This window comes from Caloenas nicobarica, chromosome Z (genome assembly GCF_036013445.1).
Source record: "Caloenas nicobarica isolate bCalNic1 chromosome Z, bCalNic1.hap1, whole genome shotgun sequence".
Classification (NCBI taxonomy): Eukaryota; Metazoa; Chordata; class Aves; order Columbiformes; family Columbidae; genus Caloenas; species Caloenas nicobarica.
Genome location: NC_088284.1, coordinates 91,294,740 through 91,322,423, shown reverse-complemented (window position 1 = coordinate 91,322,423; position 27,684 = coordinate 91,294,740). Strand labels below are relative to the sequence as shown.

The 27,684-nt window shown below is 39.0% G+C and overlaps 1 protein-coding gene across 3 annotated transcripts in view; it reads left to right on the top strand.

Annotated features, from left to right (window-relative positions):
• The first annotated feature begins 318 nt into the window (after positions 1 to 318).
• The window catches only part of SLC44A3 (solute carrier family 44 member 3), a 39,153-nt gene continuing 11,787 nt past the window's right edge, over positions 319 to 27,684 (top strand). For 2 of the 3 annotated variants that reach the window (XM_065656045.1, XM_065656043.1), the window contains exons 1-12: positions 325 to 402; positions 708 to 815; positions 2,658 to 2,800; positions 3,392 to 3,528; positions 4,897 to 4,990; positions 6,476 to 6,645; positions 7,207 to 7,296; positions 7,975 to 8,099; positions 8,877 to 9,063; positions 17,093 to 17,258; positions 22,588 to 22,744; positions 25,256 to 25,339. In XM_065656045.1, the coding sequence (XP_065512117.1) occupies positions 376 to 402; positions 708 to 815; positions 2,658 to 2,800; positions 3,392 to 3,528; positions 4,897 to 4,990; positions 6,476 to 6,645; positions 7,207 to 7,296; positions 7,975 to 8,099; positions 8,877 to 9,063; positions 17,093 to 17,258; positions 22,588 to 22,744; positions 25,256 to 25,339 (1,488 nt within the window). In that variant the 5' untranslated portion in view covers positions 325 to 375. Of the gene's footprint in view, positions 403 to 707; positions 816 to 2,657; positions 2,801 to 3,391; positions 3,529 to 4,896; positions 4,991 to 6,475; positions 6,646 to 7,206; positions 7,297 to 7,974; positions 8,100 to 8,876; positions 9,064 to 17,092; positions 17,259 to 22,587; positions 22,745 to 25,255; positions 25,340 to 27,684 lie in introns of all 3 variants that reach the window. The other variant, XM_065656044.1, reaches the window with a different exon arrangement.

Sequence of the window (27,684 nt, the reverse complement as noted above, 5' to 3'; positions counted from 1 at the left end):
AGGCGAGCTCCGCCGCGCACCCGCAGAGGGGTCGCCGACCCCCGGCCCGGCGGCGAGAGAAATGCCGTTTACTCCTGCAAACGCAGCTGCCCAGCGGGACAGCGGCCCGCCCGCCGTGCGGCTCCGGGAGGAGCGGTTGGGACGGGGCTGGCAGTGCCCGGCCACAGCGGCAGGAGGAGCTGCCGGCGGTGCCACCGCCCGGCCGCAGCGCTCCTCCCGGAGCCGCACGGCCCCGCGGCGCGCACGGCGGGCGCTGGTGCCGTTCCCCGGCGAGCGCCGCCCCGCCACGGTCGCCGAGCCAGCTGCGCCCCGGGCCCGCCGGCCGCTTCCGCGCAACACGGCGGCGCGGCCCGGCCCTGCCCGGCAGGCGGGAGCATGGAGCGGCGCGGGGGCCGGCAGCAGGTGAGCGGCCGGCCGGAACGGTGCCCGGGGCAGCGGGGGTGGGAAGATGGCGGGGGATGGTGGAGAGAAAAAGTTGGGCCGGCGGCGGGGGCCGGACCTGCCCCGGGCCGTGCGGGGCTGCGGGCGGTGGGAAGGGGGTGGCAGTGCACCTCGCTGTGGACGAGCTGCGCAGCTGTTGCAGGTAGAGGGCTACCAGTTGTTTGCCATTTTAAGGGCAAGGTTATGCTTTTTCAGAAATCTCAGGTGTTTGAAACTCGATTTTAATTTCACAGGAAGTTTGTCTTTCTTTCTTTCTTTCTTTCTAGGATTCCGGAGATAGTGTTTCTGAACTAAGGGAATGGAGACCAGTCATTTACAGAAAGTGCACAGACACCCTCTGGTTGCTCCTTTTTTTTCTTTTCTGGGCTGGTTTGGTGAGCATGCTTTTTTTTTTCTGAAAGAAAAGTCAGGTCCAAAGTTAATGGTGTTCTGCACAGTGTTGTACTAAATCTAAACTGAAATTACCATCACTGATTTGTTCACATAGTGAAAAAAATTGAAAACTGAAACCATGTTAGTAACTCTGTGGAAATGCTTGTCACTGGCACGTATAGACACACCCCTCCAGCAGTCGTAGTCATACATTACTTAACAATATTTGTGGCTTGTATCCAGCATTCTGCACTTAAAAAAAAAAAAAAAAGTCACATGTACACAGTATTCCCTATACTGGTGGCAATGGACCTGTAATGTCCATCTTTAGAAGGAATGCCAGAATTTTTCTGAAAGCATGTTTCAGTTTGAGTTACAATGCCAGCTCTTTTCTTCTTTTTCTTCTGAGAACTATTAATAACAAATAAGTGCGATGTAAATAAACTGGATCTGAAAATATTTTGTTATTGTAACCAATATCACATACACAAGTAGTATGTCAGCTTTAATTATGGAGTCTCTACAAAGATCTCCATATTAAGATGGCATTAACATGCAGTCATAATTTTATAAAAATATTACTTAACTAGTTAGACTGCAAACATATAAGCAAAAATGAGACTACATTGGGGACTAAGGAAGCACATATTTGTATGTTTGAGTACAAGATTCAGTTTTTGCCCAGATCCCATCTTAAGTCACAAGTGTTAAAAGTAAAAAATCAAAACCAACCAAACAAAAAAAGACAAAAAACCAAAACAGACCCCAAACAAATAAAGGCTCTAAACCCTTTAAGAAATCAGTTGTGCTGGATCTGATATGTGCAATCTGTCTCCAGCACAGCTGATATTCAGCAAACTCTTTGTGGTTAATGTGGGACTGAGAAGATTTACTGCTGCCAGCAGTTGACATGTAGCCATAGAGCTTAGTATATTGTCCTTGGTGTGTGTGAAATGTGGTTTAAAACCCATGGGACAGAGGAGGTGATTGAATCACTGAGTTCTTCAATAGTTGGAGTGCTGTAAATAACCCTCTGGGTAAAGTCATGCCCAAGGTTTCACCAGCTTCCCAGAAGAAGAATTACTACCTCTTGGCACTTGGAAAAGTTCTTTTCAAGGGGTGTTTAGGCCCTCATGGGGTACATGGGGAGGGTTTAAGCTGTATTCCTAGGCAGAGTGTCTTATATTGACTAAGAGTTGCTGCTGCTTGGCGAACGGAAGTGCTTAGCTGCCACTGGGGTTTACAGGGAGCTGATCTGCTGGGGCTGTGATCTAGCAGCAGGGCATCTGAAAGATCAGTGCAGTGTCACCTAACTCCACAGTGTGGCTCTCTCCAGGTTTTTCACGTCTGTCAAAGAATGCATCTTTCGGAAATTTCAGGTAACCTGCATTTTAATGAGAAATAAATTCACTAGCAGCTGCAAGGGCTCAACATATATTGCCCAGGTGTGTCTTGAAGGGCACCCTGGAAAATGGGAAGCAGTGAGCACATATGAAAAATTACCATTTGAGTGACCTTGCTTAGTGACACAAACAAACTTCAGTAGAGGCAGTTTTTGCACCTTAATACTACTTTCATATTATTTTAATCAGGAACCCCATCTTTCTTCTCCTGCGATACTCTGCTTAATTTATATACTTTCAGCAATAGATGAGGGAAAGCTCTAAGGAGGCAATAGGGCTAAACTTGTCTGTATTACTTGCTCCAGCCTTGGGCAGAGGTGCGAATTTTAGATTTAACTGTTTGCATCTGCAAGTCAAAAATGCATAGGCTTAGAAGAGTATTTATTGAATGGGAAGGAAAAGATACTGAAGCATGATTTCACATTAAAAATATTTTAACAGATGTTTATAACTGGCTATGCTGTGATGGCTGGTGCAGCAGAAAGACTTGTACTTGGATATGACAGCTTCGGGAACGTATGTGGTAGAAAGAACACTCCTGTAAAAGGGGCACCCCTTTCTGGACAAGACATGACTAATAAAAAGTAAGTACATCAGAGAATGTCTAAATAAATTAAATGTTTGAGAACTTAATAAGATATACATCTTCTAGATGTCAATCATATACATGTATATATATATATACATGCTTGTATTGAAAGTCAAAAAAAGGTGTGAGAATGGTGCAAAATGGTGAGTGAAACTAGAAAGTTGAGACAGAGTTTGAAATGTGCTACATTGTTATGCTTTATGCTGGCTGCTTCTTAAGTAAAATCTTAAATAGGACTTTGGCCAGAGCAGCAGTCATTCTATGTGGCAAATCTTTGTACTTAACAAAGTTGCATGTTGAAGTTTCCACTCATTCTGTTGACTCCCATGAACTTGTCCTTGTAGAATGGCACCCACCTTGGCAGCTTCTGATCCCATTTAGGAACATAAAATCAAGTGTACAACTATAGTATATTTTCAAATTGCTTCTTAAATTCTGACTTCAAACTCTATTTTTTCCATTATATGTGGAAAAAAAGTTTCATTTGCTTTGTAGGGCTTCAAAAGGTGGAAAGAAGGCTCAGAATTTAAATCTATAAAAAGCAGAAATCTTGTTTGTTGAAAAGAGGATCTTTTTTTCTTTCTAGGTATGTGTTCTTTCTGAATTCATGCAGCCTGGAAATGCCAAACCTCAAAATCAGTTCAGTTTCCTTGTGCGTGTCTAGTTGTCCACAAGAGCAACTCAACTCTTTGGAAGACCTCCAGAGTTTTGCAAGGAACAATGGTGTGCAACAGGGAATATTAATATCTTGGTGTATCTGTAGAACAGTTGAGCAGCTTCCACTTTGTTATTCTTAATGTTTGCTACGCTAGGGAGTAACTTCTTACTGTTAATTTCCTGAGTAGTCCATGGCAACAGAAAATAAAATGTCTTGGCTTTGCTTTATTTCAAAGCCATAGTTTCTAGAAGTGCTACAGCTCTCTTCTGCAAATTCAAAAGTTGTTGATTAATTCCTACACTTGCTGAGATTATCCAGCAGAAATCTGGCTGCTGAGAATGAACTAATGCAGTTTGGTGGGGGTGCCAGTAGGTGGACAGAGCTCACGTGCTGTTTGAGAAACTTGTCCAACTGTTTCTTTTAAATTTAATTAAAACTATGGCGGAATTATTAATTTCAGAGGTACACACATGTTGTTGTCCCTTTAGACATCAGATCCCAAAGTTTTCTCTTCCACTTGTAAATTTTTTAATTTTATTCTGGTGTTCAAGATAGATATGACATTGGAAGTAGCTATTGTACAAGAGGCGGCTCCAGTTCATTCATGTCCAACATGTAAATATAATAACCTGTAGCCTAATCCTTATTCCATAGGGTATGCATAAACTGCAGACCATATGAACATTAATGGCTATTTTTATTGGAGGTCAGAATTCCATTCTTTTTTGTTTTGTTGTTTTGATTGGGAAGGATTGCTATCTAAATTGACAGCATCTGTTCTAATTTCATTTGGGCGTATCATACCATCACTTAGTATGTACAGAAAGCTGTGATATAAGTGATATAAGTACATTCAGTGTAACTTAATATAATTGCATGAAATTCCATCTACATGCTAAAACTGCTTGCATGTTTATCTTGAGGGAGAGGGCTGTACTGCATTTTGAATGGCTTGAATGTATCCAGCCTTTCTTTCCCAGAAGCATTATAAAACGGAACAGAGCATTATGAACGGAGTACCTGGTAGTATTTAGCCTAAAGCCCAGAAAATGTTAAGTTTCTGGATAGACATATATTCTGTTCTAACTTATGAGGGGCCTAGTTCTATTGTCGTTTTTGTCAGTTTAGGTTTTTCTGTTATCTTAATGAATAGGAGCTTAAAGTATTGCACTGTGGAACAAATAGTGTGTTTGCCCTTCAGGAAGATCAGTAAATGGTAATCACGGTTAAGTCTGGAAGGAAAAAGATTCCGCAGAGGTTCCTTTATATCTACCCAATTAACTAATTTGTTATTTACATACCCACTGGAATATCAGGGATTAATATGGCCTGCTAAGGGATCAAAGCAGAAGCGTAAACAAAACTTAATTGATAATGTGTTTTTCTCTAAAACTTTAACAAATATTAAGTTACCTTTTATATTTTTTTAATAGGTTCTTGTCTTTGCGTTTACAACCTGAACATTTCCAGTTACACACTAAATCCAAAGGCAGCTGAACTGTGTCCCACACTGCCAGTTCCACCAAGGTAAGAATCACTGGGTACTTTACAACACCCTTGAGTCCGAACAGCTCCTTAAGGATTGTTAACTTCCTCACGTTTTGTATTTGACTTGATGCTTTACAGTCAGAATGGTTTCGCTTTATTTTTTTCTGTACACATGTCCTTATGAGTTCTCATGTATGCCTGTGAACACGTGAGTCTCCTGTCCCACAGAATGAACAAGGACTACATTCCCTCCATTCCTCTACCATTTAGAGATTTTTTTCTCTCCAAATCAGGGGGAAAACTCTCCATATGAGAAACAGCTTATTTCCTGCACAGACTTTGGCTCTCTCCCTCAGTGCCAAGGAAGAGGAGCTGTGGTCTTGGGCCTTGCCTACTATCCTGAACCCAGAAATTTCTATCAATTATTTCATAGCCAGCTGGCTTGAAGCACAGGTCTGTGGATGGCACTGTCTGTAGCATTTGGCATTTGTGAGTCAAAATCTTTAAACCCATGATTTTAAATTCCACTGCGTCATGAAAATACAGTGGAGAATTGGAGTCTGCATATTGGCAGAGCCATCGTATGCTCTGAACAAAATAAAATAGAGGAAAAAAGCAAACAGAAGAGAACAGAAGACACATAAAAACATTACATACAGTGGATCAAAGGAGAGCATGTAAACCAATGAAAAAATATGGGATATTTTACTGATTTCTTTGACTTCTTAGGGTTTTTTCATTTTGGCAAGGAACTTGGGAAAGTTATTCATCTTGCACAGTAATATTTCATAGTAGAAGCAAAGCTGGTCAGAATTTTTAACTGTTGACGAACAAGCCTTTTTAAGTATGAATGTGCCTTTGACTGTTGTAGTACAGCGTTGCTGAAGTGGGACATTAAATATATTCAAGAATCTTGATTGGGAGTGACAAAAAATTTCATATGTAAATATTTGGTGGTGTTAATTGTACCTTACAAACGTTGTTTTGATGTGGCTTTCAGAATGCTTAAATATCATTAAAAAGTACAAAACGTTTGTGACCTAGAATTGTCTACAACGTAGCTTACATCTATGTTAGCATGAGTTTAGGTTTTACATAAAAGCATTGGAGCAAAGCAGGTGAAGCCAGACTAGAACGGGAATAGGAGCTACATGCTGATGGTGATTGACATAGTAGTTGGTTTTGTCCCCTGGTTGATCTTGAATGGATGTTCTGGAACAGTGACACAGGCATGATGCTGCTAGGAGTTGATATTTTGCAGATGAAACATAAAACTACCATTTGCAACAGACCACTCCCATGCCCAGTGCCCCGTTGTTTCAGACTCCGTGTGGAAGGTCTCCCAGGCGGGCAGGTTGCCTGCCAGGTTACAGATCAGACTGGCAATCCGTGGCTGCAAAACTGTTGAGGATGCCGGTGGGGTGCTGCAGAGGGCTTGAAAGAGGACGGTGGAATGGATCTCCCTGGATTTGAAACTGCCCAGTAATTAATTTTTTTTAACCATCTTTGTTTTTAACCTTCCAGTAAATCTTTTCCATTATTTAATCGATGTGTTCCACAAAATCCTGAATGCTATTCCAAATATGCATCTGTCTTAATAAGTATGGTTAATGAAATGGATGTTTTTCATCGAATTCTAAGTGGAATATTGGCAGGAAGAGATACTGTGATAGGACTGAGTGTCCTTGCACTAGGTAAGGTTATGAATTAGATGTAAATAATGATATTAAATTAAAATGTGAGGTTTCAAATGTTTTGATTAACTTTATGTTTTTAGTTTAGCAGTGATCTTTTTCGTATTTTCTGGGCAGAGTTGTTTTTAAGAAAGAGTGATTGTGTTTTACAAGGAGACATTTAGTAGGCTGATGAAATACAAGTCTATGAAATATCAGATTCCGTGTTCTTTCATATGATCATATGCCTCATTTCAGGGGACTGTAAGAAATTGTTTATGAAAAAAATGGCATCAGCATGAACATTTTAACTTAAATTTTATACAAAATATTGTTGAAAAGCTGATAATTCCCAAGATGAAATACTTCAGTTATAAGTTCATTATTAGTAAGTTATAGGTAACTGTGTGTTTTAAATATTAAAAAGTTTGCCAGCTTTACTAAATGCTGTTGCTTTTGAGACTACTGTTTATAAATGAAAGCCCAAATTCTGCAAGAACCTTACATTTATTTTTAAAGCATAAAGAGTTAAGTTAAATGTGTTGTGACATTCATAATAAACTGATTTTGTATATTTTTCAGCCTTCTCTTTTATACTGGTTTTAGCCTTCAGATTCATTCGGACACTTCTGGTCCATACTTTGATTGCACTGGTTATATTTGGGTTGTTATGTAAGTATATTTACCTTTTAGCATATGCTTAGTTAAATGGATCGTCTCACTGAACTGAAGGAGAGGCAGCTGAACAAACAGCTACCCTTCCTTTTTCTCCATGGCCATCCTCAGTGACCTTAAGCTTACCGCATCCATTTCCAAGCTGAGCCCTGCCCGCCTTTGGGTGCCAAGATCTGGCTGTGCTGTTCCAGCTGCTGAGTGTGGGATGATGATGAGTTTTATTTTTTTCGTAGATGCCTGGAAACAACATTTCTTCTGGCAGATCACTGCAGTTATTAAAATGCTACTGTTTCAAAGAAAATTTAGTGAAGTTCTACATTGCCTGCTTTAGAAAGGGAGAGCTATAGGAATGTCTCCACCTAAAGCTTGTCATTCCATAAAAGTTAGCTTTGTATCTCCTCAATGAAATTATGTGCCTGAGCTTTAGAATAACCGCAAGAAAACCAAGCATTCTGCTGTGGCTTTACCTCAGACTAACAGAACATTATGTGAATTTTCTCTGTGATCGTTGACACTGTACCTCTCTGCTACGTGACAGTCTTCCTGAGCTGAACTTGGGTTAGGCAGAAGGGCGAGAGACTCTCGAGGGAGACTGGGCAGACATCAGCCTGCCAACAGCAGTGTGCCGCAGCCTGGGGTGTGCTGCCCGCCTTCATCCTGCTCTTGTTTGCTCAGTTGTCTCAGGTGTTCTCTGGTGGCTCTATTATGACTACAAGAACGATCCCAGCACTGAATTGGAAACAGAAAAGGAAAATGTAAAATTTCTACTTGGATATGCTGTCTTCTCAACAATAGTTACTGTAAGTAGCATTTTACCCTAAGCAATGGCAGAGGCTGTAACTTGAAACTTGAACTACCGTGGTTCTGCAACAGTAAAAGTAATTCCTCATTCCTTTCAGATTTGAAAATGAGAATCAATTAGAAGATCTGCTTACACTCGTTTAAATAGTTTTATATCTTCATTGTGAAATTTGTTTGTTAGCACAGGGCTCTGCCACACTTCAACCCTGTCCAAACACTATTAGCATTGGTGGTGTAGAAATGCAAGAATTGTGTTCCATCCCTATTCTTCTCTGCATCAGCTAACTGGAGAATTGTGTTGAGTGAACATACAGGCACTGGCTCAATATGAATGTGAGATCTGTGGATTCAGCCTACCCTGTCAGTAGGAGAAAGGAGTGGTAGCTCTCGCAGACAATGAACCGGGTAGTAAAGCGTGGGCAGCGGTGTCTAGGCCTTAAGTTACTGGGTTAAATTCTGCTTTTTTCTCATTGAACTTGTTTTCCAACAGAAAATCTGACTGTGGCTTGCAACTTTTAAAGTGATTTTTTCACTTGATGTTGCAATGTTAAAGAAGTCATTGCTCAATATGAGTGCACAGACCATTTGTATTTCATGAGACCTTTGATGTCTCAGAAAGCTTTTCCAGTACACAGTAAGTTTGTGTAAAATGCCCTGCTGTCATGTCTTTGTGAAATCTGCACCCCCGATCCCACATTTGACAACACTGATACTTTTCTTAAGGAGCAAAAAAAAAAACCCCACCAAACAATTTGTCTTTTTATTTCCTATAACAGGTTATTCTGATTTCCCTTATATTTGTACTAAGAAAGAGGCTTCAGTTCACTGTACAGCTCTTTCGAATTGTTGGTAAAATCATTGGCAGAATTCCTTTCCTCTTGTTCCAACCACTCTGGACCTTTCTGATTCTCATTGTGTTCTGGATATTTTGGGTTGCTGTGCTACTTAGCTTAGGAACTGCAGGTAAGTATGTACTTTTCATATTTTTGGATGAATGTTATCTGTTTCCTAGATTCACTTCTTAACTATGAGACCTCTCACCTTTAGTGTACAAAGTGTGGGCTAGCATTGTTACGCAGCTGTGTTACTCTGTCCTTTTTTTATCTTTTTTTTTTTTTTTTTTCCCCCCCACTTGTTGGAGTCTTCAACATTGCCATAGTTCTGTGAGTCATAGCACTACAGAAGAGAGATTTTTGCTCCTATATGTTTTGTTCTTTCTCAATTATTTAATTTATTATCAGATTGTGGTAGGTAGAGTATATGTTTGATATATTTAAATAAAGAAAGTAACAGGAGGGAGGAGACGGCTTTTAGTGGGGTTATTATGAAACGAGTATGTTAATGTCCTCTGACTATAAACAATTGTCATGGAGACAGAATGTTGTTTTCAGAGCAGTAGTTCAGTGACAACTGCTATCATTATTTAGACTGGTACAACAGTATTCAAATTAATCCAGAGATTCTTGCAGTTGTAGGGGAGGTGCTCTGTAGAAATAGTCAATCTCTATGAAAGATCTGCAATAACAGATTTTGAGTATGAAAGTGGTACTATTGAGGGACATACCACTATGAGATCTGTCACTGTTTGAACCAGGGTAGTTTGGATGCTGTCCCTTGGCCCAGCATCACACCATCCAAGGGAGGGAGAGTTTGTTCTTCCGTGCAGCATCACCTAAAGAAGGGAAGCTAAACTCTGCATAGCTCTGGGGATAACTCCTAATGCAGACATCAGCCGTTGTACACAGGAAGCATTATGATTTGGGGTTTGGGGTTTTTTTGTTTGTTTTCATTTTAAATTTCTAGGGCCACTGCTAGGAGTCAGTTGTTGTCCTTTGGGCTGCAGCTGATGCAGAATTGATGCAGATAGAGACAGTTTGTCATTCCTGTATTTATTCGTGGGTTTTCTGTTCTCTGAATTCTGGCAGTGGTTTCTGTGTGGAAAACCAAACATAGCCTAGCTCTTCAAATGCTTATGTGTTAGCATTTTATCTCATGTTTCCACCATCCCTTGAGACAGTGACTGCAGTAACTCCTCTGTGCAGGCTTACAGATCCCTGCTAGTCCAGAAAAGACTCTAACCTTTCTGTAGCTGAGCCCATTTGGCAAAACTGGCAGTATTTCCCACCTCCATGGGTCTAGTACCTCACTCCTCTTCCATCACAACTGCTTCCATCTCAGTCTCAACCCGTTAATTCTGGCTCTGTACAAGACCCACTTCACTTGTAACATGAGAGTCCATCTGTCTGAGTCCATTGCACATCCCTCACCTATTGCTTAAGCTAGACTAGGATCTGTTTTCCTCCAGCTTTCATTGGAGAGTCACGCAGGTTTGCAAGGGTGTCTCTGTTTCTGCTGCCTTTCCCTCAGTAGTTCATGTCCGTCAGAAATGGCTGCTTGAAATACTTGTCTGGCTGATAATCTGCTTCTGCTGCGAAAGGGTCAGACCTAGCAAGGCCAAATGCCCAGCCTGTAGTCTCTTTGTAAGTTGTTCCTGGTGGACTACGTAGTCAAGCAGATTCACTTTGCTTTAGGTGTCATGGATATTCCTTTTCCATACTCCGAGTTGAATTTTCCATTTACAACAGAGGCAGCGTTGCATATGAGACACAACTTTGTGTGGTTGTTAGCTTGTCTGCAAAATCTTCATCCCATTTATGCCCATATTAGGCAGGCAGCAGTAGTTTTCAAACTGGCCTTGTGGGCTACTTCAGACCAGTCCTTCATAGAAAGGAGCATCTCCTGAGCCATCAGCCAACTGTTCATTTCATGCACCTGCTTGGATCAGATGCAATTTAAGATAAACATTAACCATAGTAATCTAGTAGCAGGTAAAGAAAATGAATGATAACACACAGATTTGCTAAATATATAATTAACAACAACTATTAGAAGAAATAATTACACCCTTGATATTAAGCTGAGCTGGCCAATTACCATTCACTGGTTCCCTTAAAATGCACACACAAGGATGTGAAGCTTCCCCTTGTTAAATCTAAATTTTGAAAATGCCAGCTGAGTCTGTTGTATCCAAAGGCACCACAATCAATAGAAGAGTAGAAGTATTTTAGGTGATATGACAGAAACAGCTTGATGGTAAGTGCAGGATGGGGAACTAGTCAGGTATTTCCTGGATGCTTTTACAGACTTTGCAAGAAAGTAGTGACTTGCATATTATACCCCAAAGCAAATTCCACATGTATTCACAGGAAAATAAAACTCAGTGACAATGGCCCTTGAGAGGCTTTTTCTGCATTTTCCAGGTTGTGTCATTTTGCTTCATTGGTAATATTCTCTGTTTCCTGCAAGACACCTCCATTCTACTTTTTTTTTTTTTTCCTGCTTCCTTGGAGAGTAGGATTCAAACACTTTGTGACCTGCTATTATATTCATAGTGCAGCACACATCTCTTGGCTCAAAGGTATTTTATTTTTTGTCTTCTCCCTAGCGTAATAGGAATGCTGATGTTTTCCAGCGAATGATACAAACAGTACAGTACAGAGGGCAGCATAATCTTGCTGCACAGTAGAACAATGTTAAAGTTTCTAGGATGCTCTCAGTTTTGAAATAATTGACTTTTTGAAGATTTAGCATAAGAAGAGAAAGTCATTTCCAGGCATTTAACTGTCAATATATTGCTTATATGAGGAATTTAGTAAAACATGCTTTTTGACTGAGATCTTCTGCCAGGATATTTTTAGTGTAAATGTCAATCCTTGTAAGATTTTTCTGTTAACAGCAAGCATGTTAATATTTAGAAGATAATATGCATTTGATAAATAAGCCAAACCAATTCTAAGTTACAGCCTAAGCATGAATGCAGATGGAAAAATGCCATAATTATTTTTCTGGTTGAAATTAAATTATATTAATTTTATTGTTTGTGTTTATAATTACTCTTTTTGTTAAGGTGCCCATGTTAAATGGTGGCTGTTGTTACTCAACACGTGTAAAGGGAGTTCTTAGCAAGGTCCAGGGGTTGAGGTGTTGATGTAAATAGCATGTAAATGACCTGCAGCAGCTGCAGTGCCCGCTGGGCACCGATCAAGAAGTGTGGGGAAGTCACTTCTGAATCTGCTTACTTGTATACAGCTGCTCTGGTTACAGAGTAACTCCTCCTGAGAGGACTTTGAAGACAACAGAGGCAATTTTAGCCTTTTAATGATATGGGGAGGTAGTGAAGGAATATATTATCCAGCTTTCAGGTTGAGGAGATTTGTTGAGGTGCCACAGGAGGTCGGTATTGGCAAAAAGTATGATAGTTGTTTAGATTTCCAGTCCCATACTATACCTCGGATTTGTTTTGTACTTCAGAACTTGGAAGATGAGCAGTGGACTAGATTCGATATTGAGAATATCCCTTTAGATTCCATTTCAAATTTTCAACCCAAATATGAGCCCTCTGAAATGCTGCCTGTTAAAGCAGCTCACAGGAAGGTAGCTTGTTGGGAGTGGTTTTAATGTTCTAGGATGACTAGTACCTACACATCCCATAAAAAGAAATAAATATAGTACTTTATGGATAGTAATGCATTGGCAGAACACCTTTGTATTTTCTACCAGTTTTCTACAATTGCCTTGTGAATGGAAGACATTTCTTTTGGTTTTCGGTTTTGGGGACTTTTTGTAACAGCTGAGAGTACTTCTCTGAAGATCTCCCAAGACACTCTCTCTTTGAGTAATCTATTTTCTCCATCAACAAATAGTTGCCTATCCAGAATTCAGTTTGTAAAATACAGGTGGTGGTTTTCTTGTTTTTGAAAGTTTGACTTTTTTTTTAACTCACAAATATAGTTTCTGCAGCTATGCAGACTGTATTTTAAATGCAAATATACCAAGAAAGCTGAAAAAAATTGAAATGTTTACAAAGACACTAGTCTTTTGTCTAATACAAAGAGATGGGCAAGTGAAATTGGCTTGCTGCTATGGTGCACCTGTTCTTAACATTTTCCCAGAATCTTCTCTAGTTATATCATATTTATAGCACCTCTGGATCTTGCAGCTCTGGAGCACTCAATACTCGCTTCAGCTATGGTGCACCTGATTGTTATGTGACCACACAGGCAGCTTATTTACATCCTCTCTAAAAGTTAGTGTTACTCTGAGAAAAGACTATCTTCTTGGGAGCTATAGGGAACTATAGCCCACACTTGGAAAGGTACTTATGCATATGACTAATGTGAAACACATGGATAATCATATTAAAATCAGTGGGACTACTTATGCATTTTAAGACAGGCACCTGCTTAAGTACCTTGGTAATTCAGAATCTATAAGAGCAGCAAAGACTGAGTGAATTCCAGACCTAGAAAACTAGGAGAAATGCCAGACTCCATGAGACTTGAGACAGCACAAACAGTGGCACCAGTTAGAACCATTAGCTGGCTAGGAATGGAATTCAGCTGTGCTTTGGAACAGCTGATATGTCTTAGGGTCATTGAGTCTTATTGTTTGCTAATTTGTGCGGCATTTCACTGCAGAACTGAAGTGGCCTTGTGGCACAGCAAAGCATGTCTTTCAACTTCCCAGCATGTGGAAACTGTGAAGTCCACATGGCATAAATACTGTGCATGTAACGTAGGATGAGAACACGATGTGAAATTGTTGTCTAATGAAGGTGCACCCTACAGGCAAGTGAGCAGTAGAACTGCCACATAGGGCTGTGCAGTAGCAAACCCAGCAATAAAAATGTATTTCCTGCAGGGCCCTTGACATTCCAATTACAGTCAGCTAGCTTAGCTGTAAATACCACTGCATGGAAAAAAGCTAAATAAAATAACACAATAAATTCTGTTGCAGGAAGCATGAAGATTCAGTGTGTGATGCCAGAACCTTTCCTTACTTAGCAATGAGAAGGGCTTATCATATTTTCATGTTAACAGGAGCTGATAAACAGGCTCCTAGCATTTTCTGGTCAGTGATTCTTTGTTTCTGATAAGCAAGTTGCTGAACTAGACTTCCCAGGAATTTTTATCCCTTACAACAGCCTATTGCTCCAGGCATCAGCAAAACCTTACAGCAGCAGTTGCCAAATAAGAGCATCTGACATAAGTCTGAAAGTGCCAAAATGTAGCTAATGGTACTGTCTGTGCACACAGACTTTTGTGTCATTGCATTGCTGTGCCGACTGCCATAGTGGCGCAGCACTGGGCTGCAGAGACAGATGAAGAAACTCCTCTGAATTCTGCTACAAACACTTGTGCCTGTTTGCGTTGTTAACAATACTTCTTTGAATTGTTTGCAGTAGATCGACATTTGTACTGATCAGAGGTTTTCAGATTTGGTAATTCAGCTGTAGAGACTTGAATTCTTTACCAACTTCTTAATGTTACCACTAAGAGTATATAGTATAATACATCAGAAAGATTTGTGATTATGTAGTTGGAGAAAGATATTCTATTGACAAATGAAACCATATTTCAGGGCTTTGTTGAGAAAGTTTGGCTTTTGTGAACAGGTAGATCGCAGTGGGGTGATGAGGAAAATGGCATATACTTTTCTCAACAGGGTATCTAGAATAACTGTAGAGTTTATCTCTGCTGCTAAGATTGACATATGAAAAATAGCATTGCATGTAATTCTGTTGGCAAAATTATGCATGCATGGTAGATCCAGAAGACAGGGTATCAGTCAGACACAGATGTTTATGTTGGTAAACAGATTTCTGTGAGGTAACAAAATGGGTTTACCATACCTAGACAGCAAAGCGATCAATGGTGAACTCACAAGTGGATGTGCCAGATTTCTATGCAGTAGAGCACAGCACTGTGCACATGCACATGTGTAAAGCTGGTCAGGAAAGACAAAGCCATTACTGTTGTTACTGCAGGTGATTATTTCAGTACGCTGGTAAAAAAAAAAAAAATGGAATTAGTTTATCATACATACACTTGTCAGTCTTCATGACAAAACTAGAGAAGCAAAACGTAAAATGTGCTTTTTTTTGGAAAAGAAATGGTCAGGTGGATTGTATGGTGGAAAATGTGCTTGATTCTGCTACCAAATGGCATAACGTCTTTGCATAAAAATGGGGAGGTAGGAGACCACCTTGCATTTCATTGACCAATCACTTGCATTAGAACAAGAAGGAATTGTATAGCACATGGCCTATTTTAATGTACTGAGGTAAATGAATCTTTCCTCAAAAATTCCCTTTAAAAAAAAAAAAGAAATAGAAAGGAAAAAAATCTTTTGCATCCAAACTTAAAACCAGGGAGGCAGGGGATGGGGAGGAATGGCTGACGGTTTGTGAGATGAGATCTGAGATACGAGTAGTAGCTTTCTCACACCACTTGCTTAAAATACACTTGAATATAACAGAAGCAACAATATTTCTGTGAACGACCAACTATGCAGCACTAGAAAGAGCTTGCCTGTTTAGCTAAAATTGATAACCTTTCAGAAAATAAAATAGCTAGAACATGCGTCTGTGTTTGCACCTCAGCAAAGGCTGCCTTGATGAACAAGCCTGATACAGGACCTACAAACTCCTCCGTGAGGCCAGCCGTACTGTGCTGATGGATGCAAGTCTTGATGATGAGTGCTGAGAATAAGATTGACTCAGCTCTGGGATGAATGCTTAGTTTGTAGGCTCTAAATTTATTCATAGACTTACTCTTTCCTTCTTGCCTTTGAATAACCAATAGCTCTTCTCTGAGCATCTAATTTTGCAGTGCTGCTGTGGAGTATATGAATAATTTTCATAATTTACAGACAAACAGACCTTGGTTCTGAAAAGTTATAAAGCTTGTCTAAACCTGATGGTACTGCTGAAAACAAATCTTTATTGTTTTTATTTGTACCTATTTTTGAGTATGAAGTCTGTGGCTATAGAAAAATAGGTCAGAAATAAGTGAACCATTTCATAGATAGCTTTGTATCTGTGGTAGTGTTGAACTTGAAGGTGGTGTGCTGCCCAGTGGGAGAACATGAAGTATTAAAGCTTAAGTTATAATGCTGTTCTAGAAGTAATAGACAATTCTGTGTCTCACTTTGTTATTTCTTTCATGGAGTTAGAAACTGTTCACCCCCAGAAACCATTGTATTCTGTGAACATGTTTATCTTTAAGGTTAATAGACTTAAGGCTTGGTAAGATAAAAAAAGTAGCAGGTTATGGACCTAGAGACCTTTCACTAGGAGAAATATCCTGGTGCCATTATCCCCTGACTAGACTTCTGAGTCAAGTGGCATAAATAGGATTGCATAAATAAAGGTCTGGTTGCTAAGTTTTCTAAGTTACCCACATCTTCTGTGAAAAGCCATCTCTTGAATATGGAATAAATTATTTGCTATTAACAGAAGTGGAGACAATTTTTTTTAGCATGAATAAGTGAATTTGTCAATGTTCCTGAATACAATAGTAACATTGGAGCATATACTAACAGATGTCTGCTTTGTTTTCTTTTTTTTTCTGAGAGGTTGCCTTTATGTGCCTGCATTTTGCACAAAGATTGCAAAGTATGGAGAATAGAAAACTAGTTGTGATCTTCTAAATAGTAATAGTAATTAAAAGAATAATTTTGTTTTGTTGCAGTGGTAAAGTTATGCATCCTTAATATTTTTCTGCAGTCTTTCTCTTTTACTTCTTATAAAAAAAATCTAAAGCATTTCATAACTGACTATGAATTTATTTCAAATTTAAATGAAGAAAATGAAGATTTCATTTACTTCTGAAGCATTTGATTACTCAAATCTTGAGTAATATTTTCTCAGAATTCTTTACTAATTTATCCTCTTGACGTTATTGGCAGCCGTGTCTCAATCCCAATTTAAACCCAAGCTTTTGCTTTTTATAAGATTTTATTTTTCAAAATTCTGTTTGAATTACAAAATTTTGGCTCTCTGTTAGAATAGGTAGAATTAACTAGCACTTGAATTTATCTCTATTTTTATTGAAGAAAAGTTAAGAAAAAGGGTACAGAAGCACTTATATGTACTTTTTTTTTTCCTTGTCTGGTGTGTTATGATAATCCAGTTGTGTAATCCCAACTCCAGGTACTGCACAGACAGCTCCAGGAGGACAGGTAGAATACAGAGCTCTGTCTGGAATTTCCTACATGGCATGGTACCATTTCGTTGGCCTGATCTGGACTAGTGAATTCATTCTTGCCTGTCAGCAAATGACAATTGCTGGGGCAGTGGTTACTTGTTACTTCAACAGGTGAGTGCAGAATTGCCCCCATATAGTTGGGGGAATTTTCAAGCATTTATTTTCAATCTTTCTAGGTAAAATAGTCTCAAATAGACTGCAATTGATGTCAGTATCTTGGAATACAATTTAATATAAAATAATGTTGCTTGTTGCAAGACCTTGAGTAAAATTTTACACTGTGTATGATATTGATGTGACTCGCCCCTACTGCTGGAGTTACCAGGCCAAACTGAACCTTGATACAAGCTTGATACAAGCGCAGTTGACTCTGCCGAAATTACATTTAAGGCACAGGCTGCAGCCTGGCAGGAGAGGTCCTGGGGACCCTGGAGCACTGGCCTCAGCTGCCTGCAATCATGGGGCTCAGGCAGCTCCGGAGGGAAGCTTTGGGCTTCCCCAGAACCTAGGTAGCAGGTTTCTGTTACTGGTCTCTAGAATCTATTCCTGGATGTCTCAGTTGCTGATAGGAAGGCCTCCTGCTGAAAGGTTTCCAAATGGTGAGCTACCCCCCAGCCCAGCAGAGGCAGCAGCACAGTCCCTGCTTGCAGCCGACAGCAGCTCTGCTCCAGCCAAAGCAGCAGAACTGGAAGACCTGCTAACAGCCAGTGCCCACCGTTGTTTTAAGCGAGGTTTTGTCATCCCATCCAAAAAGCCAAGGCAGGGCAGTGTTTAACATGTATCAGGAGCCTGTCTCTGCTAAGATTTTCACATGGCCAACAGCCATGCCACTGAACTGGTGTTAGTAAAAGAGCAGACAAAACCTCAAATGCTGATTTTTCAAAGGTTGAGATCTGTAGAGTGACACCGTCTCACACTACTATTTTACATACCATGATAGGATCTGTAAAGAGAGGAACTCTCATTTCTTATGTACTCTCCTTTTTTCCTGTTAAAGCTATGATCACAAGTAAATACCATGGCTGTGGTTCTGTGGATAATGTGCTGCTCTTCAAAGAAAATTTGTGTTCCTCAAGGTTTAGCTATTGGTTCAGCTTTAGCAGCTGAATGCTGAGGCAGTAAGTGTTCATTTAAATAGGCTTGCTTGAGAAAACACAGGAAAGAAAAGCAGTTTCACTGACTTACTAGATTGTGTGCTGCAGTGCATTTTGGTACAAAACATGATCCAGATCCCCCAGGCAAAGACACTGTCCATATCTTCTTCACACAGAGCAGGGAAGCACCTGCTGTGATGACATTTACTGCTCTGTTAGGGTCTTCCGCTTTCCAGCTATTTTTTACTGCTGCAGGAACTAGCTGCAGAGCACAGAAGGTTCCTGCACCCAATTGCGTTGGAATAATTTTGTACCTCTACTGTTAAGCACTCCTCTTGCATGCCAGGTGACATGTGCTGTGTTGAGATAGTTGTGCTTGGAAAAGGAAATGCAATTTTTCTGTGGTGGTGATCCCTCTTCCTGGCATTTAGGCTGTCAGCATAGATCTGCAGAGACGTACAGCGCTGCAGGAATGGGGAGAGGAGGGGTGGCTGCAAGAGCAGTCGCACCATCAAGGGCAAGGGTTATCTCAAGCTGTTCCAGCAATTCTGAGTTTGTCTGCCGTGTGTTTTTAATGTATTCCCTGGGGCAGCATCATAAAGGCATGTCACAGGAGTTTGTTTATGATACCTCACAGAGAGGCTTTCTTCTTGGCTTGTAAGTGCTCTGAGGAAATGGCATGGCCTTTCCCTGCGGAAATCTCCTTCCACAGCACACGCAGAAATGTGCTGCGCAGCCAACAACCACACTGGAGTTTCAAATGGGGAGGGCAGGGGCTCAGTTTAGCTGGATTAGCTTTACAGGTGGCATATATTTGACCTGCAGTACCACCACTGAAAACGGATTTTGCCTCCTTTTCTTTCAGCTGAAAAATGAATACATGAAAGATTTTATTAATTTAATAAGTAGAACTTTTTGCTTAATGGTTACTTTTTATGACTTGTGAAAAGGGCTCGGTCTTTCAAAAAGGCTTCTTTGTTACTATTGCTGTTTTACATTAGAGTTTATTTTCATCTTAGTGTGCTTAGGTGTTGTGTTTATATTGACCTTTTCAGTGAGGTGAGGCTTTTCCCCTCTCTGGAATTAAAGAAGGTGGTATGGTAACTTGACCCAGGTCACAGACATCACTGTCCTGTCCATGTTTGAGCTTGTTCAGTAACAGCATGTATGCCACTGCACAGGGTTGAAATTAAGGAAGTATATAAGCATTTGCAGGATTGGAGTTTTCCACTTGACTCTAAGGTGTTCAGCACCACAAATTCTGATAGGTTCAGTGAGAGGTGAAATACATACATCTCCCAGTAAGTCAAAAATCCAGGTTTATAAATTTGCACTAAAGTCATTGAGAGATGAACTAGGACCAAATTTTTAAATGATTCCTCCTCCCTTACCAAATACATCTGCAATATTATGAGCATCCTTTGCCCTACTTGCATACTTGACCTAACCCATGTAAAAGAGCCATCAGCATGTATGTAGTTAGACCTGTCCCTGGAGGTTTTGAGAGCAGGTAAAAGGGCAGTTGGAAGTACACTCTGTGGGTTCTGTGTTAGTCTGATAATTATAAGTCTTGTAATTTATTGTATTTGCTTAAAAACTGGGGTTCATATTTCCTTGAGGAATATATAATACATTCCTTAACACTTTGAAAGTATTTTACAAGAAGTCTCTTTTTAGACAGTCTTTGAAACAGATGAGGCAGGATTGAAGAAAACTATAAGCACAGTTCCAAATGGAAGGACAGACTTTTAAAGGAATCCTATTTTTCTTTTTCTTTTTTTTTTTTTTCCTTTCAAATGTCTATGTCTTTTGGGTGTGTCAAGATTTCATTTTTTTCTTCACACAAAAAAGTTTGATTCAAGGCACTGTTAAGAAAGATACTGAGTGTCACAGGCTCACAAGAAAATACAGTTGGCAGCACTGAAGAAAGAAAGCCATTAAAAGATGATGTGGTATTGAGTACAGCTTCACAGGATTTTGGAATAGGAGTGTTCTGTGTAAATCAAACAATCCCGTGGTAACATAAAATAGGAATACCAAAGAGGAAAAGCAAGCTGTGGCCCTAGTCTGTTCTGTAACCAGTTCTATCAGGCAGATTCCTGTTTTGTCCTGATACCTTGTGTGCATGCAGTGGAGTCTACATGCACAGAGTTCAGTGCACAGTGTGAACTGCCTACAAAACCTTATACATGTGGCTGACGGTATGCTTGTGCAGAAGTCATTTCAGGATTGCAGCCATATAATATATAGGGCTGGGTGAAGCTTCATCCTTAAGGGTAAGTGGATGTAGGTGGATGGTGGAGCCAATCTAGATCTTCCTTAGAGTCACAAGCATCACCTCTTGTGTTTAGCTAACTGTTTTTCAATGTTTTCTACTCTGAGCCAGAATTACAAGGAAGATCTGTGTTCTTTTTCTAATCTGTTTGGAAGCAAAACAAGAAACCTCGTCAGACCCTGTTCTTGTGAGAGTTCCTTTGCTAGGAAAAGAAGGTGTGGCAAAGCATCCAAATGTGTATAAATTTATCTAAACTATACTTCAGATTTTGACATTCCTGCTCATTAACCATCCTGTTAAAAATATCAAAACCCTTCTTCAATTCTCTCTTCAGTAGTAAGTAAGTTATTAACACTAGACTAAACTTTGTCCTTTCTGTATTTCTCATCCTTGGTAAACATATAACTTGCAGAAACTTAATCTTTCATATTCTGAGATCTAACTGAGACTGTCATATGTAAGGTAGTATATGAGGGGAAAAATAAACAGTGGTACTGTATGGATAGAATAACGCATGTATATTGTGATATATGCATTTCTGACACAGAAACCTGATGACTTAAAAAAACCCCTGCCTTATTCAGTATTAAATTCTACTATCCCCCAAGCTGATCCCCTAGTTGTAAGACCAAAAATAATAAATGCAGCAATGGCTTTGCTGGAATTTCCTATTTAAAATAATGCGGTATATTCACATATTTAAATACAGCTTCTCAGCTGCAAAGTATTTAGTGTTTTGAATGAACTGCAATGATACCTTCAGGATTCTTGCAGAACTGTGATGCCTATCTTGATGTAGTGTATATGATTTAAATCCTTGCTGAAGTTAGGATTTAATAAAAATATATTTGTAGAGCTTTATAGCCCCAACCAGTCACTGCCTTTTTATTTTTTAGTTTCTTGTGCAAACTATTAATTTTTCAAGATAACAGAGGTTTTGAAGGAATCACTTATGAAAATAAGACATCTTATTTGTGATATAAGGTCTGATCTTTAGTTAACTACTTAGTCAAACTGCTTCTGGTTCTGTTGCCGAAGTAAATTTTTCAGGGTTGGGCCCGTTGCTTAAGAGTTGCTTTATAGAAGGGCTATTTATGACTATTGATCGGTTTGTTTGTTTGGGTTTTTTTTAATACTCTAAAACATTTCTTAAGGTATTTATAGTGTATATCTTGTGGATTTTGGCTTTTTTCAGCATTTGAAGAGGGGTGGGGAGTGGCTTTAAGCTCATTTTCTGGTTTTCATATAAATTCTTGAGAGCTGTGTCATACTACTCTCTGCAAATGATTGACATTAAACTGACCTTTATAAGGGAACCAAGAAAATAAAACTTGTATTTAGGCCAATTTTTTGTCTTTGCTTTTTAATTTTGGGAAACACTATTTCTCCAAAACAATACGGATTAGAGTGCAGTAGAATTACAAGCTTTTTAGGCCAAATTATAATGCTTAACATATAGTATGATATTCCTCTTTTGTGTATTCCATTTTAAAACAAATCTAATTCAGTGGGGAAAAAAAAGCATTAATTATCTGAACAAAATGTAAACCAGAATTCAACCAAATTGCAACAACGGAAGTAGATAGACCTCAGTTTTACATGTGAGAGCTTGTGATTTTTTTTTCCTAGTTTTAATTTTATCACTAAAACAGAAATAGCAGATTAATTCCTTCAGACTAAAATCTTACAGAAACAACAGTCAAATGAAAGATTGTGGAGAAAAAGAGAAGTGACAGAAACTGGAGAGAGGTGTTCAAGGAAATGTTTTTAGCTGTTCTTCACTTCTGGCATTTTCCATTGTAGTTTTTTTCTAGATATTTTTTCACTACTGAATATATCAAAACAGTCATTGCTTAAGAATTAAACTAATCCAATAAAAGTTATAAACTTGGCAGCTTTCCTTTGGACTAGGGTGAACATTCAGATGAAGTTGGTAGGAAAACTGAGGTTGTTCAAGTGGGAAAGGAGATGCAGCTTAATTCTTTAAATTTCCGAATACTGAAAAGGTACAATGTATATCTTCTTAAATAAGTTTCTGAAACATTTATAAATTGTTTGTTTTTCTTTCTAGAAATAAAAATATCCCACCACCTCACCCGGTCCTGTCTTCCATATCAGTTCTTTTTTGCTATCATCTAGGAACTGCTGTAAAAGGCTCACTTTTAATCACAATACTGAGAATACCAAGGATTGTTCTCTTGTACCTTTATAATATCCTAAAACAAAAGGTATGTATATACTTCTGGAACACTGTAAAAATGATAGCTAAAAGATAGGATCCATGCAAAAAAATTCTTGCTTAAAAATGGATGATATAATGTGGATTTTATATTTTATCCAATTTTTTTCATGAAGAAAGCTTTTTCCATGTGTTTCCTTTTTTTTTCTCTCAACTCAGAGATTTTTAAGAGCAGAAAACAACAATATCAAACCCACCTTTATTTAGTGTTTATATATAAAGGTTTTTATGAAGGACAAAGGCAAAATTCGGCAGAATGCTCCCTTTAAAATCTTCACATAATACATTTTTAAAAAGCAAGGGTAAGAAAGAACATAATTATGGCATATAAAATATCTCTTAGAAAAGATTTCATCTGCCTTGTAACATGAGTTTATGGAAAGAATGTATGAAATAAGAACTATTCCAGAGATTTGTGTAGGATCCAAACCACATCTTTTAAGATATATAAAAAATATAGCTGGGCTGTTTTTATTGTTGCTTGCCTTCTATCTTTCACGCATCTCTACATTTCTTCTCTTCTGCTAGAAACATACCATTGCAGTTAGTTCTGGCTCTTCGGCAAGGAGAGAGGAGTGTCATGACTGCAGAACTCTGACTTCAGAGAAGGATTTAGGCAAAGTTTTTAAATGTAGGTCTTTTCCTCTAGAGTTTACCTTGGCCTTGAAGCATGTTATGGATAGTAATGACAGAGTATTTACATTGACCATCCCTGGTACCTATGAGGCATGTGTGCGGGGTATAGTTTGTGAATGCTTAAATAAAAGTCCCTTGTTATAAGGTAGCTGAAAGATGTGTGTCAGGGTTTATGTGACTTTCATATGAAAGCCTTGGTTATAGAGCCTGGTGAGTTGGCTCAACTGAGAATGTTATTTAAAGATGATAGGTGAGAAGGGTTGTTCTAGAAGGAAGATAGTTTCTGCCTGTAGAGGAAGCAGAATAAATAAGTGGACTTGTTGGGTATACAATTTTGTAATCTGAATAACTGTAGAAGATTTAAGTAGCAAAGAAAGATTATTTGCATCTGTAGCAGTGTGCTACAAGCTCCTTTTGGTCCAGTTGCCAAGCATCCAGCTGAGGATGTGACATGACCCATAGCTGTAACTGCTCCTAAAGACCCTATAAAGTGCTGTTTAAAGGCCAGCTTATGTCCTCGGTCCACAGAAGGATCCCCCCACAAAGTAACCCTGCTCCTTCCCATGGGAGAAAGGACAGGCTATGGCCGCTTTCCATCAAAGATCTTTCCATAGGGGGCTGGAGTAGTGGTACTAAAGGATGGGGAAGTGATGCTGCATTCTCACAGAGCTCACTCAGACTTTGCCACTCTTAAAAAATGTTGCTGTTTTCTGTGAAAAGGAGGAAAAGCCACAGTCTGCAAGCTTGCAGGTAAATTTGCAGATGATTTCTATGCAGCAGTCTTCAAGCAGAATCAGAGAGGAGATTGAAGTTGAAGTCCCTTGCTCTAGGTTTTTAGTAAATAGTACTTACTGAGATTAATACAGTTTTACTAAAATCATCTCCCCAGCAATACAGGGCAAGATTAAAGTATTTCTCTGCTGTCAGGAGTTTGCATGTACAGTCACCATGTTAAAGTAATTATTCCTGGAATAATTTAAAGAACTTATTTGGAAAAAAGTTGGGAGATTCATGGTTTCTGCATGAACAGTGGTAGTTGTGGGGACCTGAGGTTTTCATATACTGACTGGGAGATCTCTGCTTTCCAAAACAAAACAAAATCAGTCTGACCTCTGGAAAAAGAAGGTTAAAAAGGCTCAAGTATCACTGAACTGAATTTCCTTTTGCTGAGAAAAACAATCAGTTAAATTTAGAAGGCTACCATGGCTACCAAGATGTCTTTTTCCTCACTTGCTTGGTAGAATCTTTATATGATGAACAGTTCTGAGCTTGTGATGTGATGGGGGTGGGGGGTGTGGAACAAACATTGAGTTTTCTGCTCTGTTTATGATATGGAATTAATATAGATCAATGGTCTATGAAGGGTCTGTTCTAATGCATGCTTTTTCCTCTTGTCCTGGAAAATGAATGTATGCTCTAAGTAAATACATGCACGTGGATATAAGCCCTTCTGCCCATTCTTTTGTTCATTAAGGTACCAGTCATTTCAAAACTGTGAAGGTTTCAAAGTCTGCTGCTGTACTCCCTGACCACTGCTAAGTGCTGTAAGGGTTACTGACTTGCCTGTCTGTTTTGTTCTCCAAGCAGCTGTTAGCTCACAAAACTGCTGCAGCACTTATTTTCTTTTCCCAGAGAAGAGTCTCCCATCCACAGGAAGAAAAAAAAAATAGCTCATCAGCCATTAATACTGAAGGGAAGGGTCTGAATTAAAAACAGTTCCTGTAATCCAAAAGGAAATATCTGCTGCCTAAGTGAATGCTTTATTGGAAGAGTCAGTCACCTGTAAAGCAAGTTTCTTCTAAAATGGCAGTTTTGTCTGAGTCTAATTCTGTGTCCAATCACCAAACATTTCATTTTATTGCAGGAGAGTGCATGTGCAAAGTGCCTGTTCAAGTGCTGTTTCTGCTGGTTTTGGTGCCAGGAAAGTTGCTTAAGATACTTTAACCAGGTATGCTCTGTCATCTGTCTGTCACTGAACCATCTGCATACGTAGGCTAGGAACCATGTGTGCATGCTAGCTCTGTTTAGTATGATTAAAGTAACACCCAGTGCATGCAAGCCAGTTACCTGCTGGCCAACTAAACTAAACAAGCAAAAAAGCCTTCAAGTGTAGATGGGACTTATTGCAAAGAAACAGAAAATTGACAAACATGCAGGGTGCAAGATTTTAGAAAACTTACTAGAGCTTGAGATGGCCCTTTTAGGGGGCCACTCACGATTCCTGAATGTAAGAAGACTTAACATCTTCTTGAGTTGTGCCAGACAGACTACTGAAATGCAGAGGGTCCAGGTGGAAAGAAGCAATGAAGAAGTAAGAAACCCACCTGGAGCTGTGTCATTAAATTGGATACAGTATTTTCCACCTGAAAGTCCTGAGTAAAGAAAGTTGAACTCCTGGCTGATTTCCATTATCAATATATCTGGGAATATGATCCATGATAAAAAAGCCAGATGATATAATATTCTCTTTCATTGAAAGACATCCTTATTCTATTAGAAGTTTTGTTTCAAATGTATTTTTATTGGACATGTATGATTTCTGACATACAGCAGTTTTTCAGATACTTGACTCCTAGTTTTTCCTTCCTGATCCTTTTCTCCAAATGTTTTCCAGCTCTATATACATCATTGTAAATAGTTAATTTTTCTCTTTGTCAGTCCCCTTTTGTTATCTCTGGTTACTGTGGTATTCTTAATGTGAAAGGGAATCAGATGTTCATGCTGATTCCTAACTCTCTGACTGTTGCATTCTTTGTTCTCATTGCCGTGGGCAATAGTGAAGTAAACAAGACAATTCTGATAAAGGGTCTGACTTCTTCTCTAAATTAGGTGCGTAAATTAAACTTAAGCTTGGACAACTACGAAGAAAAAGTTTTTCGCTTAGTTCAGCCTAGATTAAATACTTGTGCAGTGAAATCTTGTTCTAGACAATGAGTTTTCCAGACTTAGGTTTTTTAAACAGATCTTATGGTCACAGCCTTGGTGAGGAATCTCAGTTCGTTTTGACTCCAGGCTTTCTATTTGTAGTCACCCTTTCCCCTTGGCTTCCTGCCTTTCAAAGAGGTATCCAGCATCCTAGTGTTTACTTTCTCCAACTGTTGTATGCTATGTGTTTGTTAAAAGAAGAATTAATTACTGTAATGTTCTTCCTTTTGTTTTAGAAGGCTGTATTGTAGCTCTTGTTCCCTTTAAAGATTTCCTGTTTCCTAATCTATTGTAGGCAGATTTCTGTTTTTATATGAGTTGTGGTTTTCAACCTAATGATCATAATACTGTGTTTGCTCTTAGACAATTGTTTGTTTGAATATCTTTTTGGCAAAGATGATGGTGTTCCACGTGCTCCAAATCCAGGGCAATTTGGGCAAGGATTAGAGAAGAAAAGCAAGAACACGCTGTAAGATTTTAGTTGAAATTTTATCCGTATGAAGGGGTAACATTGGTCTCAGGTCATTGCATTTCATAGAGTAATTCATGTGTCTATTTTTTCTTCTTTTTTTTTTTTTTTCTATAAAGAATATATTCCAGCCTATTTCTTAAAAAAATATATTTTGACTCAGATTGAAAACCTTCATCTTCAGTTTTGCAAAATCTGCATTCAAATTTAAAAAAAAACCCCAAAACAAACAAACAAAAGGAAACAAAGGGAGTAAAAAAGATAGAAGTCTGCTGTTTTAAACATCTTATCATATGGTTTGATTAACAGAGGTACTGAACTCTTAGGGGCTCTGACTGAGATCTGAGAAAGCTGCTGGGTACAGCCTTAAAATTTCACGTGGGTGTTGAACATGGATTTGAGAGTAGGACTTGGGAAGGGTTAAAAATTGCTTATACCTAACCTAAATGTTTCTAACATTTTAAAAGTATTTTTTAGTTCAGGTTTTTAGTTTTGTGTGAGTTGAAATTACTGAAATGTGGAACAGCTGTTATAACAGTTGGTCCAAAGCTCATTGCGTGTGTTAACATTCCTTATTATATTTTTGCCTTTTATTCTACTATTACTTCCACTATATTAATAAGTATATAATTACCTGAAACTCTAAAAAAAAAAAAAATCACTTCTGCATTATTTTCTTCAACCTATTGTTATATTGTTTAAGTGATTTAGATTATTTCTGCTCCTTCATTCAGAAGTTTAATTGAGATTAAACATAGTCTAGTTTTCCCTTTGGGAAACCTACAGATGAGAAGCAGGTGCTGGAGGAAGTAACGCTGGTGGATAGAGTGCGAACTTCTTTCCTCCCATGCAGTATAGACCAAGTGTTCTATTATAAAGAGTACTTTTTGGGCTGAGAT